Raw genomic sequence first — 19,530 nt, 5'->3', positions numbered from 1 at the left:
GCGGCAGAGATTTGCCGACGGGGGGGGGCAAGACAAATCCGACAGGGGGGCAAGCACAATTTATCTAATTTGGCTTCAAAATAACTCATAATAATTAATGTTACATTTAATTAAAGAAAATTAAATATTATTTAACTTCTCTTTTATTCAGATGCTGATCCTTTCTTTCATTGTCAAAACTTTACAAAGGTATTTGTTAAAAAATATTCTGTTTCTTTTACTAACCATCAAAAAATTGTCAATATTTGAGTCTGTTTCTTATGATTTAATTTCTCTGAGATCTAATTTTAGGAAAAATTGAGTCATATTCCATTCTAGATTGTAGTATATAAACACAGATTGCACCAGAATGACGTATCATACCTAACAAACAAATGCATACTCTTTCTATCTTATATTAAAAACTATATAAAATGAATGTTGAAACAAAATGTTTTATAAAAGAAACTTTTTTAGAAATCCAGAATAATAAATAAAAAAAAAATATTCGATGTTTTCGCCAAAAACCGACTTTTCTGCGTAGTCCCCTACCTAAAATATTTGTCAAGTAAGGATTGCAACAACGAGCAGGAATTAAGATGTGTTTCGAATCCGAGGAGAATAAGTGCGCGTACTCAACAAAAATTTACTATATTTCGGATACGAACAATATAGAATGTGGAAAAGATACAATGATGTTTTTAAGAAGGTCGGAGAAAATATTTTGTAAATATATGTACAAACGTACTATTTTATGCAAGATATGAAAAATGGACTGCTTAAACGTTAGATCCCTCTTGCATTTATTTTTCTCTCTATATATATTCAGGCTTAAAAACCAATGTATTTTATTAAAAAAAACAATTAAATCTTGAACATGAATTCACCTATCTTCATTTTTAAGCATGCGTTCTTATGGTTAAGTACTTTCTTAATTCGAAGTTATTACAAGCCTATATTCCTCCCAAAAGGTGAGTTTTATCCCCTCAGTTGCATGCATTGGCTTTTCTTAATCCCTTCGTATACAATGGCGAGTTTAACTCGCATATGGAATTATTTAATTTTTAATTTTAAATCTACAATTAAGTGAAAGTATTAAATAATTTAAAATGCAAAAATCACTTGAAAACACATCATTACCTCAAATGCTCTTATATTATTCTAGCGATTAAAATAACAATAATTGTCCCAAATAAGATTTGCCATCTAATTAGGAAGTTAAATAAATTCGTATGTCAAGGGGTTAATGTGTTATTTATGAATATTCTATGAATAACTATCTTAATCATCTTTTTTATCAAGACATCAATATTCAAAGTCTATTAAAAATTTAGAAGCATCTGAAATTATATAGTTTTTGCTAGGAATAGTAATTGAAACAAAAGTATATATAAACGATACGTTCCCCGATTATATATAATATTGAATGGAGAATCTGAAGAATTTAGGTAGTAATTTATTTAACAAATTTAGTGCATACTTGGATAAACTCTTTCAGTGTAGCTAAAAAGCTACCATACCACAAATTTTTTTTGTCGTCAACTGCAATCGTTAATATTTCTTTAGGGTAATAACTGCATACTGATAAATTAGATTGCAAAAGAAAACATATATTTTACTGTTAAACTTAATTTACAATTATACAATTTATTTACTCCATGATTTATAATGAATTCACATTAGCATGCATATGCACAAGAATGTCAAAAGAAAAGAGTGTTTAATTAAATTAAATTTAACTATTAACTAGATTTTAGACAGAAAATTCTCATAGTGAAATGAATAAAATAAATTTATCAATTCTTTACCGATTAAGTAACAATTAAATGAATAAGACGACGATTAATTTTAGAACTTGGATTTGAATTATGGAAAACAACTCCATCGTCCTATTCATGAATAATATAAAAGCACCAACTTCTCTATTAATTCCACTGACAAGTCATCTAAGTGCCCGATGAAAACAGTTTTTTCCCATAATTTATGATAAAACCTTAGCCGAAGGACAAAGATTAGTTGGAAAAAATGTGACGTCTTATTCATTTGCTAGATTATTGATTAATCTGCTAAATATAGTATAAATTATATGCTGAATGAACATTATGACATTTAAATAAAATGACTGTGAATTTGGACTCATCGACATCCATTCGCATTTAATTCTTTGTCGACTGATCAAAATATTTTGACAAATTGCGATATGTCTTATGTTTTATTCATATATCGTCTTGTCGGTTATATTGCCAAAAGTAGTGCAAATTTAAAGATTGATGAACGACCTTTGAATCAAATGCTTGAAAATTTGTGGATATATTCGATATTCATCACATTTAGTTCATAGTTAGCCAACCAAAAGTGATCGGCAGAATGTGAAATCTTATCCACTTGTTGGATATATTGCCAAATCTAGTACAAATTATAAGCCAAGTGAATGACATTTCAATCAAATGTCTGAAAATCTGCAGATTTAACATCTTCGGCATTCACCGCATTGAATTCATAGTCGACCGACCAAAAATTGCTAGCAAAATGAGAATATCAACTTTTCGATATCTTATTCACTTGTTACCTTGTCGGTTATATTGTCAAAAATAGTACAAATTATAAGCTTAATGAAAGATATTTGAATCAGATGTCTGGAAATATACGAACATAACGTCCTCGCCATCCATTGCATTCAGTTCTTAGTTCAGCTATCAAAAATTGTCCGCAAAATATGGCATATTACTGGCTTACTGCCCTATCGATTTAACCATTGCTTAGAATATTTCGACTGTTAACAATATATTAACTTAAAGGTGGATTGTAAATAATCATATTCGATAATGCGCAACTCTCGACAAACATCCTGAAATGATGAACATTTTTGCCGACGAAACTCACTTTCTCGCCGACGGAGGGGGGGGGCAAAAGGCTGCCGACAGGGGGGCAATTGCCCCCCTGCTACCACCGCCTCTGCAAGGAAGAATTGAATCGAAACTGCCGAAAGTTTATTAACGTAAATGCTTTGCTTCCAATGGACAGAGGATAATTTTCCCTTGAGTTTTGTACTTTCTCTACGAGATGGCGCCAGGAAACTTTCGATATATTGTTTAGAGAGCACTTGTTTGTGTATGTCATCTTATCATTGTTCAATTATTCAGTTCAGTATATGTCTTGAGTAGAAATCGGAAAACATGGCAGCGAAATTCGGCATGTTTATCTACTCTCTAAATGTGATGACGATATTATTGAAACGTGCAACAATTTGATGAAAAATTCTAATTTAGATGGAAGAATAATTAGGGCGAGAAACGTTAAACATATGATGGTGTAAAAATACTTTTAACTTCTAAAAATACACATCGTTATGTTCTGCCACTATTGGATTATATATTGGAAGTAAGTCTAATTTAGTTAAAAAAAATTTTTTTGAGGAGGGGAATTGTTTCAATTTTGAGTAATTCTTCATTTAACAGACCATCCATCAGATTTTAATTCAATGACCTACCTACGGTGCTGTAACTAAGGTACGGCAGGGCAATTGCCCTAGTAACCATCATCAGGGGGGAGACAAAATTAGGAAATAAATAAATCGCATTTTTAAAAAAAGTGCCACATTTTTTACTCTAATTTCGTGAAACTAAAATAAAACTGATTTTTTTAAATATCGTGACATTTAATAACCTCGAAATTTTTTAAATTCAAATCACTTTTTAAGTTCTTTACGGTAACTTAGTTTCTGGCGTTCACAATCAAATAATAAACGTTGGAAAATATTTTTTTGATTTATAAGTAGTGGAGATATATAAATTTAATAATTATTTCAGTATTATCTATTTTATAAAAAATCTTGATATAAATTTATTTTGGAAGTAGCATTTTATAAAACAAGGTTAATATTATATGGGGCTTAGTAAAATAAGATCACAAGGTCATATTTCTATTCATCGAAAACTAAGGTAATAATTTATGAGGGATGGTATAAATAAGATCTTAATTTCATATTTCTATTCACCGTAAACTAAGGGAATACGATCATAAGGTCATATTTCTCTTCACCGAAAACTGAGAGAATATTATTAGTGGCTTAGTGTATATAAGATCAAGGGGTCATATTTCTGTTCAACGAAAACTTCTATCAATTAGCAAAACAGCGATGAGTGTTTTGAAGTAGTTGATAAGTTGCTTAGAATTGCTACAAATTGGATTAAACTGAATGTAAAGAAGAGAAATAAATTTTATTGATGATAAAGATGTCCAAGAGCAGAAATTATAAGCAGTAATAACTTTTCTGTAATGAAACATGACATAAATAGAATAACGAATTATTAATCTCATATTTTTGTGGATGGAATTAAAATATTTTGTTCTTCATTTGCCTGGCAAAAAAATGGCGGAAGAAACGCCGAGTTTCTCTAGCCTATAACATTACGCTGCGCTTGAAAACGAATTGTTCGCTCGAGTTACTGCTCTGTTTTAAAGACTAATTCAGTGTGAAAAGGTGATATGGCGAATAATCATTTAATTGGTGCACATTATTTGGCATTGTGCAATTAATCGAACAATTTCTACATATTCTCATTGAACCTTAGAGCATAATTATATTTCATAAAAACTCAAAATATTTTCATATAATGTTAAATGCTGAATTATTTGTTTTATTAAAAGAAAAAAAAAGGAATTTTAATCTTATTGAGTTGAAATATTTCTTAATTGAAATATTCCTGCATTAAAAAATTAATTTAAGCTCAATTTTTAATTTTTGTATTATTTAGCATAAAAGCAAGGATTTAACTAGTATTCTATTTCCATTTTTTATGCTTTCAATAATAGCAGTATAGATTGCTAAGTTATTTTCTTGTATTTAAATCTATGAAAGACATATTTCCGAATTCTTGAAGTATATTTTCAATAATTTAAACGTACTTCAAGGGTCCCTGTGAAAGTTTACTCTATTTAAAACGTCTGTTTAGTATTAACTCTGATCTCGGATGGGATTTTTTATGTATCACTCAAGTCTGTGCATCATTTTATTTTTTGAATGTTGATTGTTAAAAATATCTACAGAATGGTAAGAAGATGTATATTAATTTTTCAGAGAAATAATATAATTCAATTTAAAACATTTACTTATTTTTCGAGACACTAAACAAGTTCTTGCATTAGACGCATATTTATGCATTGAATTACTTTTCCGAGTGTAAAGGGTTAAAATAAAAATAATTTAAAATAATCAGTTTAAATTTTATATTACTAAACTGTTGACTGTAATTTGATGCAAGCGATTAAGGTAAATTATTTTAAAATATGATTTTGAATTGGATTTCTACATTCTTCAATTTTCAAATTTTATACCATTTAAAAATGAAATTCAAATTTATCTTTTATGTTTTTACTAAAAAAAGATCTTCTGTATTTTAGGTTTGCAACAAATATATCTTTATTTAAATTTCTGTTTCTGAGATTAAATTAATACATTGAAAAAATGTATTATTAGAATTTTTTTTAATTCATTTGAATCATTCATGAAATTATTCGAATCATCATTCAGTTGTAAATCATTCATGAAATACCGTTAAGTAGTTATCTTTTCCAATATTTAATATAAATATAGGCAGATTGCAAAAAACACCAGCATAATATGCTTTTTTTATTATTTAAGTGATACTAACTGTTGATATTTTAAGCTAATATAAATATTTGCTAAATATTTATAAACAATTGTATATATAAATTTAAAATTGCAGGTAGTTCACCCATCAAGTGAATCGTATTATTTTTGTAATGAAACAATTTAATAAATCTGATTTAAACTTCAACAATGAAGACTACTGTTGCAAATCACACCTAGAAATATTTAAAAAAAATTGTTAAAATTTGGAGAATTGGACAACTATATATGTCATTCAACAGATGACTTTTCGAATTTTCAGATGGTGTAACTTTGTGTAATTATATTTTCATAAATTATTACTAAGATAAAGGAAATTTCGATTAATTTTTGATGATTGTATGAGAGATTGTATGATTGTATCAAAAGATTGTATGAGCTGCAAGTTCTTACCATCCAAAGCATATATGAATAAAATTAAATCAAATAGTTTGGCCTGTATTGTATCAGTGGACAAACAGATCACAGACATATAATTCTTCGCTTTAAGTGGTAAAGATAACTGTATAATATATACTAAATACGGTTGGTTCTTTCATTTGAAAGACATCATAATTATATATTACTAAAATGTTTTTTTAATTTGTAAATCATTTCAAAAATTTTAATGAAATTTTATTAAATTTTCTCAGGGAATGTTTTGATCTTTCAATTAGGTTATGAATCATTGTGTCATTCAAACATTGCTAACCACTGACACAAATTGCATATTTGTATTTTTTGTATTTATTTACTTGCATATTTAGCTTATGGACCTTAAATATTTTTTATACAATTGGTAGTCTGTTCAACCTAAGTGATCGGGAATGTTTTATATATATAAGGGGTGGAGTGGGGGGGGGGGTCGACTGACTGTTCTTAAGAGCTGATATACAAAAAAGGATCTCGTTTAAGCAAATGTATTCTTGGGAATCCTTCGAGAGTTTTCAAAGAACTTATATTTTCCCCAATCCCATTCGGGAGTGCATCTCCCAATAGATAAAGCACGCATTTCGGGTACTCAATTACATAAGAACAGAAAACTTCATAGAGATATTTAGGAGTTTCGGATGACCCTCGTAGTTTCATTGAATGGGCATTTGCGATTTTCCTGCCAGTATTGGCAGAACTAATTAATAAAAACAAATCTCAGTCTTTGCGCCGCTTTCAAATATTCACGTCAGCATTCCTTCTCCTCACCTATTCTTTGTTTTTAGTACGTTTGAATGCTTTCATGAATTTAATAATAAAATAATACAAAGTATAAAACATTTCCGTTATTTCCTGAAAAACCTAAAAAATATATTTCTATTTCCCTCATGTTATCTTAATTTTTCCAGATTCTGTTGATGATTCTGTGTCAACTTCAAATGAGCACCTTCCTACCGCCGACATCAAATCTGATCTGCCGTCAACGGATGAAAACGACTCGGATTCCAACTTAGGCCCTTCTGCATCTCGCTCCAAGCCAGTCCGACAAAGAAAGAAACCTGCACAAGATACCCCCATCGTCATTCCTGATCGTATCCAGAAAATAATATCGGAAATCGATGATGGCGTCCTGGGTGTCGAGCCCCTCACCGCTTTCTTCAATCACGTCAAGAAAAAATCGAAACCATGCAGTTTTGCGGAAATGTATACAAGCAACGTTGCTGGTCTGAAGAAGCAATTGGATGAGATAAAAAGGCGATACTATATGATACCTGAACGTGGCACCAAGGAGGAAATACAATTCATGAAATGGTTTGTTAATATAATAAATCGGTTTGATGGTACGCCTAATACCAGAAAGAGGAAAGTCAAAACTTAACTCTTACTATTTGATGTGATTCTGCAGATTCATGAATATTTTTTAATGGTGTCCACAATTTCATTCTTAATAAACTTTTTATAATGATATCTATTTTAATTTTAAAATTGCTAGCTTCTGCTGAGTTGTTTCAAAGAAACAAGTTTATTATAAGATGCAAAGGAATAAAATAACTTAGTCAATTCAATTATATGATACCATATCACATTTTTTTATTATATTCTGACTCACTTTGGCTGTGACTTAACAACAGTAGAAGAAATTGGTAGAAGTGTAATGCATTTGCCATTCAGAATTACATTGACTTCATTCCCCCTGAAAACATGAGTTTCCATGAGTTTTTTAATTTAATATGAATTAGCATCCGTTTCCTCGAACTCATTCACTTATATTTAACCATGTATATGCTCATTCTCTTACCACCAGTTTTAACACGTTAAGTTTTATCTCAGCCACTGGTAGCTGACACTGAACTTTCTATTCGAACCACATCAGCCAGTGGTGACTTAATTACTATTTTTAATTCAGGCCACATAATCTCTGTTGATTGACAATATAATTTCCATCCATGCTGTATTAATCATTTTTGACTATGATATACGTTTAAAAAATTGTATTCTCTTTATAAATTTTAATTTGAAGTATTTTTTGTTAATTTATTCTCTATTTAGCATAAATCTCTGGTTGCCAGCATAACAGAGATATCGTTTATCGTGGGATAGAAGAATACAAATCCAAAACAGACTTCATACTTTTACGTTTGAATCAATGTATATATCTTCATTGACAAAAAAAAACTAATATAATTTCGTTATTTTTCGAGATATTTATATATTAAGAGTCTAGTTTTGCATTCTTATATAAAAGGAAGTTAAACTATATGATTTTCGAGTAGTAACTTCTTCCTTATTTAGTTTCAAGCACATTTTGAACTGAGCGGACTTTTTACATTGTCATCAATTTCCTATGTCTATAGGTAATTTATGTAAAAAATACCCTTTCTTTCACTATAATGAATTAATTTATATTATTCAAAATGATGCTTTAATTCTGTTAAAATATCTTTTGCATCAGGAATGTGCAATATTTTCGCTCATTTGTTTAAATTCTTTTAGTATTGATTTTTTTGGATTCTTCTGAGTATATTGAATAAATATATTTAGTCCAAAAAGTTCATATACGGCATAGAATTTTCTGCAATCAGGGTATACATTCTACTACATTTTCATTCAATTCTACATCTTCACCTTTCAAGTAAACTGCATTCGGTTCTGTTTCTTAGATATTCTTCATGAACCCAAAAATGTCATTAGAAATTCTTCAAACAACCCCAATTTTCATTTCTCATTATATTTGGTTTTTATATTTATTTTTTCCGTACTCATGTTTGCTATTGGCGTCAAAGTTTCTTTTATTTCATTTTTTTTTTTTTTTTGCCTTAAGGCGCAGACTTGAGATTGAGTAGAAATTATATATAAACCCTATTGTATTATTGAGTTAAGAAATGCAATAACTAAACATATAAGCCTTTATTAATGTCTCAACTGTTCAGTGGTGGATTGTCAGCTAAGCTTCTTGCTGCCGAAAGCTGTTAAGTTTAGAGAATAACACAAGCAAGTCGATTAAAAACTTTATTTTCCTAATTGTAAAACAAATAAATTTGTAAAAAATGTAAATTTTATGAATAATTAGCCATTTATTAAACATAATTGATCAGGTGTATTTATATTTAAATATTTTCATTTAGTTATTAGAATACTACCTATAAAATCGAACATCGACTTCAATAAAAAGTATACGAATTTATTATGTTCTCGACGTCGGACATTCTGGAATCGCAACCGATAAATAAAAATACATATTGATAATAAATAAAACCCTATTCTATGAAAAAAGGAAATATTGATTTAAAATAATTTTTTTACATGTTAAAAATGTGTTGAAATGTGAAATTGAACTGATCACTTTATTAGAAAAAGGCCCTCATAGTGAGCACTGCCTAGTTACCTAAATCTGCCTCTGCAACTGCTGTTTTATAAAGAGGAACTTAGATTCATTTGGAAATCATCATCCTATTCTTGTCAATCAAGTCTAGTCTTCGACTGAAGTAAACCTCTAAACTTTTTAAATTTCATTCATTTTCATTCGATATTTCCATTAATCAAAAATTGTGTGTCGATCATCTATTTTTACAACATACAATAAAATCATCTAAAAGCTTTTCACATTGTTCATTGTAGATTAAGACAAACATTTTTTTTACAATGGAGATATCCGGATTTATAACAATAATTCCAGAACATGAGATAGGGTCATTCCGGATGATAAAACGCAACATATAAATCTGTACATGAAATTTCGAAACATCCTTCATAAACTAAAGTATTTCGAAGTCGAAAAAGCGCTAATATTGCATTGTTAGTACTTACTAATTCTATACGCAATTAGCTAATTATGGACTAATTACTGAGGAAAGTACTTTCTTTTAATTAGCATTTTATATACTATACAACGCATTATGGGTCGAGATTTATTAATTTTATTATAGAGCAAGGGGTGCATTTTATAATAAACTTAAATGCTTTTTAGATTATTTTTAAATCTTTATTGCTCAAAAGCATTGTACTTAAGGTGACTGACTACATCTGGAATAAAATTTTTGAAAAACTGGATTTTGTAATATGTTTGCTAATTTTTTTAAAAAAACTGTTTTGGAAACAGAAAAATGTGATCTACAAAAATAAATATTTTTCTCAAAATTAATCAGAAATTGGCGTTTTCAGCGTAGTCGGATACTTTGAGTTGCTTTAATTACTGAAGTTTTAAATCTTGTAACGTTTTTATTTTACGCTCAATGCTAGTGTAGGCTTAGTAAATCATAATCAATGAATTTTTAAATTACAATTTATTTTTTCTTTCTATACATTATTCTTTTATTACTCATTATATGTGTTTTGCATTCTGTTTAATTATATGTATTGAAAATTTTGTAATTTGCTTTCATTAATGATTTAATAAATATTTTTTATAAATCATACTTCTTTTTTTATTTATTATGTCATACATCTTAATTAAATGAATATGTAATTTTGTAAGTAATTTATTTAATACCTGCAAGCTATAAGTTATGCTGTACTTTTATCAATATGCTTGAATTAAGTTTTACTTTCTTGTAAAAAAGAAAATTCGGCTTTTATCAAGAAATTCCAACTCGGGTTTTTAATAAATTTGCATACCGGAAACAGAGTATTTCCGGAGTCGGGGGTTGCCAGAATGTTCGCTTAAAGCAGACATGCCATTCCATTCGGTGATGCATTATAGTTCTGGTGCTACAAAATTAAAAATAACCCAAGATTTCGCATTTTTATATATTAATTTCCGAAAAAATATTGTCCGAAAATAATTTTAGGACCATTTTGAAATAAAAAGAAATTATCTTAAATATCAATTTTAATAGTCGAATATCACTTTATTCAGTCATCACATTTCTCTCAGTAACGTTTAGCTCATATGTTTTATCGCAACTTTCATTGTGCATATTTGCAGTCTAGTTCCGTTAGACATTTTTATTGCAGTTTTTAAATGATGTGAGAGTAGAAGTATGCTTACTGAATGTTGTTTAATATTAAATGGATGAAAAAAATGAGAACTACTTTAGTAGCTACCTCTATCGTGCGAAAAAAATTATGAGTTTTTGTGAAATACTTAAGAAATGAGTATTACATTTTTTTTGCGCTAAATTAATTTTTTTTTCTTTTATCCCCAAGTTAATTTGTACATATAATTCAAAATTTCCTAGAATGGAGCTCTCCTTTTTGATGCCTATTATTCACCTATAAAAAATAATTTCCGTTCAACAAGTTTTGGAAACTTTATTTGAATTGGAGATCTTTTCCTTAATTTCTAAGTAAAAATGAATGCATTCTAGGAATTGTACATCCATTAAGTGTTGATTTGTAGATTTTTGCTGCGATTAATTCGTTTGATTTCGAAATATTCTTGAGAATCCTTTGCAAAATTTAGTGTGCAGAAATAAGCAAATATAAATGCATTGAAAGAAAAATTGCTGTATTATGTATATTCATGCATAAAAAAATTCATGTATGTCATCTATAAAAAGATATGACAGTTTGAATCACACTTAATTCCATAAAAATCGTGATTTAATTTTTCAATAAAATAGGGTAAGAATGTATTTTTCTCGCTTTGAATCTAGAATGGACCTTCGATTAAATTCTTAATATATTATTGCAAACAATTTTTTTATTTGCATATAGTTAACTTTTATATTTAATGTTACACTTTTCATTTTCTCAGATATGAAGTTTATATAGGAAAAGTATTGTAATCATAAAAAAAAATTTGACTTCAGGATTTTGATGAATTTTCTCATTTCAAACCTCCTTGTGATTAAAAAATGCATTTTTGGAATTATATTATCTGTGTTCTTTGTATCTATGAACGCGATAACACAAAAACACTTTGAGATAGACTAATGAAATTTGATGTGTTATTAATTCCAAATTTGTAGATTCCTAACACACTTTGAATGAAAACCACTCAGAGAAAATTTGTTTGGTTTTTATGAAGGTGAATAATCTTATAACAAAATGTAGAGAGCTAGATGGGTAAAAATTTGATTTACAGATTTGAATTAATTCGTAGCAAATTTTGAATCGAATCCGTTAAAAGATTGACCATCTAACAGCTTGTACTTTCATATGCACGGTTTAAGTATTTAGTTGCCAACGCGCCAAGTTGCCGAATTAGTGTTGACGTTTTGTTATTATGCGGGTCTTGAACTGCCAGTATCAGATTTGGAAGTGGAATGCGATACTAGGAATACCTTACCCAAGGAGGGTTCAAGAATTTCTTTCCAAAAATTTCTTGAAAATCAGGATGCTAAAAATTGCACTTTGAGGCACTTTTATAGAGCATTTAACAGTTATATGCTTTTTCAGCATGTTAACATCTTTCTTAGCGTGTCGCACCCTCCTACAGACCACCGATTGGAAACCATAGTTATAGTAGAATAAACTCTTTTCTGTTGTTAGCATCATTTTCATCATTTTAGTTTCGCCTCATTCATGAATCAATACATTCTGCAATGAGCATCTAAGTTACTTTATTATATGTTATGGGTACATCACAACTTCTAGCTCTTTAGTTTCATTAGCATTTACTTCATTATTTAGTTCAAAACGCATGACTTTACTAAATATAATTTGCAAATTGATCTTGCTACTAAAATTATAGTTCTGTGCCAAATTTTGGTTTTTAACTATTCTATAAAATGGTGTTCAAAATGCATACTCGATTTTATTTACTTGTTTATGTGCAGGACTTTAGAAATAAAAATCAAAGAATTCTTAATTTTTGCGGCTTTGACTAAATTTCATAATTTTTTATGAATAAAAAGGGGAGGAAAAACTTTTATTAGGAAGTATATCAGAAAACTTTAAAGGAGGGGGGGGGGGGGGCGAATCCCGCTGATTTATTCCATATTATAAATTGGTAATTTGAATTGCAAAATTTTTTATAAAAATCATTGATTTAATTTTCAAGCAAGAATAAGCGCTATGAAACGCCATTCACAAAGCTTAATAAAGTTGTAATATTTAATGCTAAGTTTTTCATCGATTAAAATGCAAACATATCTTTAAATAAATTTCGTTTAAAGAAAATAGTACTAATTCAATAAATTAATTTATAAGAGTAATAGAAAATTTTCATTGCTTAATTTAAAACAATTGTTTGAATGAAATGCATCTATGCACATAAAATTTATCAACTGGTCTTTGTTTTAGTAGACTAGAAAAGAATTGCTTTTTTAAATACTGACGAAGAATTTTATTTTGAAAATATATATTACTTCCCACATTTTAAAAATTAAAGATTAGTAATAATCTGTATAATTATTTTGAAATATGTTCTAAAATGAATGGCAATGTTTCGGTGGTTGTTTGGAAGCTCTTAGGACCAGCGACTTTTCATCTTCCGTTCGACTCAAATAAATAAGTTTGCATCAAACAATATATGTTGAGCATAGTTTTTAAATTATAACAACTACACTGATAGTGAATATCTGAAAGAAATACATTTTATTCCACTAGATATGCAATTAAGAGGAAAAACAACCTATTGGCAGATAGAGGGGTACTTGAATGATTCAATTACAAATATAAATTCTCATCTTAATAAGTGTTCTAAAATGATTGAATTGTTATTAAATAAATGATATTTTCATTATCACAATTTTCTGATATTTGTTGATTGTTATATCAAACGTTTATTCCATTTTTTTGAAAAAATATTTGAATTACCTTTATATTCTTGATCTGACAGCATATTCTTCAATTCATTTTTACAATGAACAATTTTAAATCCTGTTTCTTGGAACATTCTTTTATAGGTCGTTAAATTCCAATTTTTCCAAATATGATTTTTAAAAAAATCACTCTGTGCAAAATAGAGCATTCGTTTGAAATAGTATTTTATTAAAACACGTGCAAAAGTACTATAAATTTTCAATAAGTATCTGTACATACAAGCTCCACAATAATTCTAAATATTATATTCCTTCAAAGAAAATACAGAAACAAGTTTTATTTATCATCTATTTTAAGCAGCTTAAATTGTTTGCTCACAATATTATTTTTTAAAAATTATATAAAATAATTTTTATATTGCCTCTTTGAAGCATTTTTTATTCTATACTTCTGATTGAATACAGTGTCTCACAAAAGTGATGGGACACTTGTGCTTTACAAAAGGAAACTGTAATAAAATAAATTAAAAAAACATGTACAAATTTTTTGTGGGTATGTTTCATACTTAAATTTAGTAACAATTATTACATAACATACATTTTGTCAAAATATTAAAATATTAATTTAATAAAAATACAATTGTTTAGAACAGAGCAAAAAATAGCTCACATGAGTGATGGGACACCATTAGATATGCAACAACAGTTGTCTGAAATAAGCAATAAAAATATTTTTGTTGGTTTTATTTTTACTCAAAGCAATTGGCAATAATTTATAAAATCGTCTGCAGTATTTCTCTCCAGTTTGTTTTGGAATTTTTGTGTTTTTTAGCTCTGTGCAGCCATGAATGCTAAACGAAAAGAAACTTCGCCTGAAATTCGAAAATTAGTTATTAATTTGCATATTGATCGTGGAAAATCTATTAGAAAAACTGCTGAAACAGTTAATTTGAGTCATTCAACAGTTTTCAATATTATTAAACGATATACAGTGGCTCCCAAAAGTGTTCGTACACCAACAAGAATCAATTAAAAACCTCATTATTTACCATTATATATTCTTATTTTTACATGAAAATTTTTTCATAGCATATTTTTACAGTTCTTAATAAAGCAGTGAAGAATAAATTTTAATTACGATGCAAATTATTTTTTTAAAAATGACAATAAATAAAATTGCACAAAAATAGGACACAAAAGTGATCATACACTTTAAAAAAAACATCACTAAATATGAAATTTTCTAAATTTTTATACATGTTTAGTATTTAGTAGGATATCCTTTATTCTTTATAACAGCTTTTAAACGTTTGGGCATAGATTTAACTAAACGGTCGGTTACTTCTGCACCGATCTTGTTCCATTCTTCGATCATTAATGCTTTTAGTTGAATTTTCGATTTAATATCGTGACTTCTTATTTGCACCTCTAATTCTTTCCAAATATGTTTTATAGGGTTTAAATCCGGTGATTGAGCTGGTGTTTTAAGGGTTTGAGGGCAATGATAGAGGTAAAAAAGACGGACATTCATGGCCGTGGGCTTAGGATCGTTGTCTTGGTAATACACAAAGTTGTTTAAAATGCCCAATTTTTGTGCTGACACTTTTAAATTATTATTGAGAATATTTAAATAAACTATATGATCCATTATACCATCAATGAATGCTAAATTGCCTACTCCAGCCGCTGACATACACTGCCAAACCATGACACCTCCACCACCATGTTTTACTGTTCCAACTAAATTCTTGGGATTAAGTTCTTCGTTTTTTTTTTTTTTTCTCCATACAATGATTCTCGCATCCGACCCAAAGATGTTAAACTTACTTTCATCTGCAAATAAGACACGACTCCAATAGCTCTCTGGCTGATTTATCATAGATTTGGCAAATTTAAACCTAGCAATTTTGTTCTTCTGACTTACAAAGAATTTTCTTCGTGCAGAGCGGCCATGTATACCAGCATTCCGAAGAATTCTACGAATAGTTTCACAGGAAATAGAGGTTCCATTTGATTCATTATATTGTGAAGTAAACTTTATTGCACTCAGACGTGGATTTTTTAGAAATTTACTCACAATATTTCTTTGACTTCTAGCTGACAGAATTTGAGGGCGACCATTACGAGGCTTGTTTGCAATCCTTTTTCCCTCTCTGTAACGTTTTATTATGCTTTGCACCGTTGAATGAGGTAGATTAGTTATAGTTGCAATGCCTCTAATTGATTTTCCAGCTTTAAAACGAAATATAATTAATTTTCGTACGTCTAAACTCGTTTCTTTACGAATGCGCGTCATATCTAAGAATAAAGTAAATAGAATAAATAATTATGATATTAAATACTGAAATCAAACGATTTTAGTGTATTTTTCAATTAGAAGAAAAATAAGCCGCAAAAGATATTTTTATGATGAATTTAAATAATGTTTGGATGTACAAAGACTTTTGTGTTCTAATTTTGTGACATTTTTTATTTATTTATTTTTTAGAACAATACTACTTGATTTTTTATAAAAATATTTGTTCAGATTTATTAAGAACTATTTAAAGATGCTAATTAAAAAACAACAACTAATAAAATGCTTTATTAAGAAGTATAGAAAACAATTTCTGCAAATTTCTTTAGTGTACGAACACTTTTGGGAGCCACTGTAAAAAGAATCATATTATTCAGGATAAAAGAAGACCTGGTCGACCATCAAATCTATCCAATGGAATAAAGTGAATTATCGTTCGAAATATTAAAAAAGATCCAAGAAAGAGTGCTCCTAAAGTTGCTGCTATTTTACAAGCATTATATGGAATAATTGTTAATCCTGATACTATTAGAAGGGTAATTCGATCTGCTGGATATCACGGTAGAGTAGCCAGGAAAAAATTCTTCGTAAGTGAAAAGAATAGAAAATTCAGACTAGCTTTCGCAAAATCCAACATAAATAAGAATTCTGATTACTGGAATAAGGTTCTATTTTCTGATGAGAGTAAATTTAATATATTTGGTTCTGACGGTAGAATTTTGGTGTGGAGAAAACCTAGGGAAGAATTTCGCAAACAGAACTTGGTGCCAACAGTAAAACATGGTGGAAGAGGAGCTATGGCATGGGGATGTATGTCGCCCGCTGGAGTTGGTAATCTTGTTTTTATTGACAGTATAAGGGATCAGTACAAGTATATTGACATTTTAAAGCAAAATTTGAAATCTCCAGTACGAAAATTGAACCTTCATAACGATTTTAAATTCTACCAGGACAATGACCCCTAGCACACTGCTTTGAACGTTAGACTCTGACTGCTGTATAACTGTCCTGAAATAATAAAAACACCACAATCTCCAGACTTAAATCCCATAGAGAATATTTGGCAAGAATTGGAATCAAGAATTCGCAAACACACCATTTCTTCAAAACAACAATTGAAATCGGTGCTTTAAGAAGAATGGGGTAAAATCACTCCAGAAATCACAAAAAAATGAGTCGAATCCATCCCAAGAAGATTAAATCATGTTTTAAAAGTAAAAGGAAATCCAACAAAATATTAAAACCTTTTAAAAAGTAAAATTTTTGGATAAATATTTAATGGAAAAGTAAGTGTCCCATCACTTACGTGAGCCATTTTTTGCTCCGTTCTAAACAATTGTATTTTTATTAAATTAATATTTTAATATTTTGACAAAATGTATGTTATGTAATAATTGTTACTAATTTTAAATATGAAACACACCCAAAAATTTTTCTACGTGTTTATTTATTTATTTTATTACAGTTTCCTTTTGTAAAGCACAAGTGTCCCACCACTTTTGTGAGACACTGTATGTGTACTTGGAACAATCGCACGACACCGCCAGTGATACGATGAAAGGCAGCGAAATCAAAACTTCAATAATATAAAATGAAGCCATGAAAATGAAGTAAAAAATAATAACGATTTTTACATGTTCGTTTTTCTTCGGGAAAATGATATCGTTTGGTAAACTATAAAGGACAAAAATCGAAATAAATAAGTGAAAACAAAGACTCTAAAAACAGAAAGATTTTGAAATTAGAATGTGTCTTGAAAACAACTATTACAATTTAAATTGTATCAAAATAATTTTCTTAATCCTCAATTTCCCAATCTGTCTCCTTTTTTTATATGTAGAAATTTTATTTAATAAAAAGAAATTATTTTTCTATTGTTCCAAAGTTTAAAAGTTCCTGGGAAAACTTTGAGATGCAAAGTTTTTAAATATATGGCAGTTATGTGTGTCAGGGTTCGACTTATTTAAAAACAATTATGGATTAAAAAAAAGAACAACAAATATATTATTACTTTTGCTTAATTACATATTTTTTTTTTCTGTAACCTAACATATTTTTTTTAGAAACGCAAGTACGTAAAATGGAGTCGTATGAGTACAGAAATAATAATAATAATAAAAAAAATGTGCTTTTCTAGATTTGGTTTGCATTGTGAATTAACTTTTAATTTGATCTTCGGTCAGCGTGATTGCAATATACTGGTAAAAGCTAATTTTCTTCATGAGAACGTAACATTCTCGAGTAAGTTATTTTTTAATTTTTATTTTGCGATTAATACATTGATGGAAATTAGGATTAAAACATATTTTAAAAATAAAAAATATATATACCACAGACTAATAGATATCATTATAAATATAATATTTTGAATTTTAAAATGATATAAATATCATTTTTGTACAGTAATGTTAGCGAAAGTTATCACCAAAAAATTCCGAAAATTGGCATAATTTTTAGTTAATTAATAATTTAAAAAATTTCTTCGAAGTGCACATTCCCACCTTTTAATTTATATATATATATTAGAAGTATATTTGATACCTCTAAGTCTCTCCATATACACACATGCAGCCATCTTTATTAAAATAAAGATTATTTTTTATATTATAAATAGAGAGTACTTTCATTCTATATTTGTATCCATCGTTTCAAGGTTACACAAGCATAATACAAATAAACCAGATTTGTTTTATGCCTGTGAAAATAAATAAATTTTTTTCTCGAAAGAAACTGCTTCCATGGAATTGTTTCTGCTCCGAATCGACGATATGAATTGCTTATTTTATAAGAATGAAATACTTAATATATTCAGCAGAGATTTTGATGAGAATTAGCAATTTATAATTTTATTAAAACTTACTAACCATATTAATTTTAATTAATGACATCCCAACATATCAGGAATCATTAATAGTACAAAATATATTTCGCACAACTATTTCCATTAATGATTCATAGGAATCAAAATATTATCCCCTCTTAAAACTAAAATTTCCACATTCAGATTTCGATGTTAAGTTTCCAGTATTTTAACTGCATTAAATTGGCAGAATTTTAGTAATGCGATCAAAATAAATATTCGAAATATGTTAATTTTTCTGTATGACAGATAATTTATATTTAAATATTGACATATACATTTAATATGTCATTGACATATAATTTATATTTAAATAAATAAATTTATTATAATTGCATTAATCTAATTAAAAAAAATAAATAAGCAAATGAAATTCCATGATTAAGAATAAAGATTACGTACCTTTAAATAAAAGAACGATTGTTACACGATAATCTAGATGTAATGAATGATTTGATGATACAATCTTAAAGAATTTCACAAGTAGTTTTTTTGTTCTTTTCAGTTATTCAAATACGAGGTGATCGTAACAATATTCGGCTTATTCAGAAGTTTCTGATGTAGTAAATAAAATGCAACTTGATTCGAAAATTGGTAGAAAAAATATTCGACTTATTATCTGCGCAATTGTCTAGAAAAATCGGAAAGTGGAATTTACATTATACGCAAAAAACAATGTTCAATT

General features: G+C 28.4%; 1 protein-coding gene across 1 annotated transcript in view; it reads left to right on the top strand.

Moving 5' to 3' along the window:
* The window catches only part of LOC129966110 (uncharacterized), a 35,663-nt gene extending 25,281 nt beyond the window's left edge, over positions 1-10,382 (top strand). Inside the window, exon 2 of the mRNA XM_056080493.1 lies at positions 6,952-10,382. Within this exon, the coding sequence (XP_055936468.1) occupies positions 6,952-7,421 (470 nt within the window). The 3' untranslated portion in view covers positions 7,422-10,382. The remainder of the gene's footprint in view (positions 1-6,951) is intronic.
* The last annotated feature ends 9,148 nt before the right edge of the window (positions 10,383-19,530 follow it).

The sequence above is a fragment of the Argiope bruennichi genome, chromosome 1 (assembly GCF_947563725.1).
Source record: "Argiope bruennichi chromosome 1, qqArgBrue1.1, whole genome shotgun sequence".
Lineage (NCBI taxonomy): Eukaryota > Metazoa > Arthropoda > Arachnida > Araneae > Araneidae > Argiope > Argiope bruennichi.
This window is presented reverse-complemented; position numbering and strand designations above follow the sequence as displayed.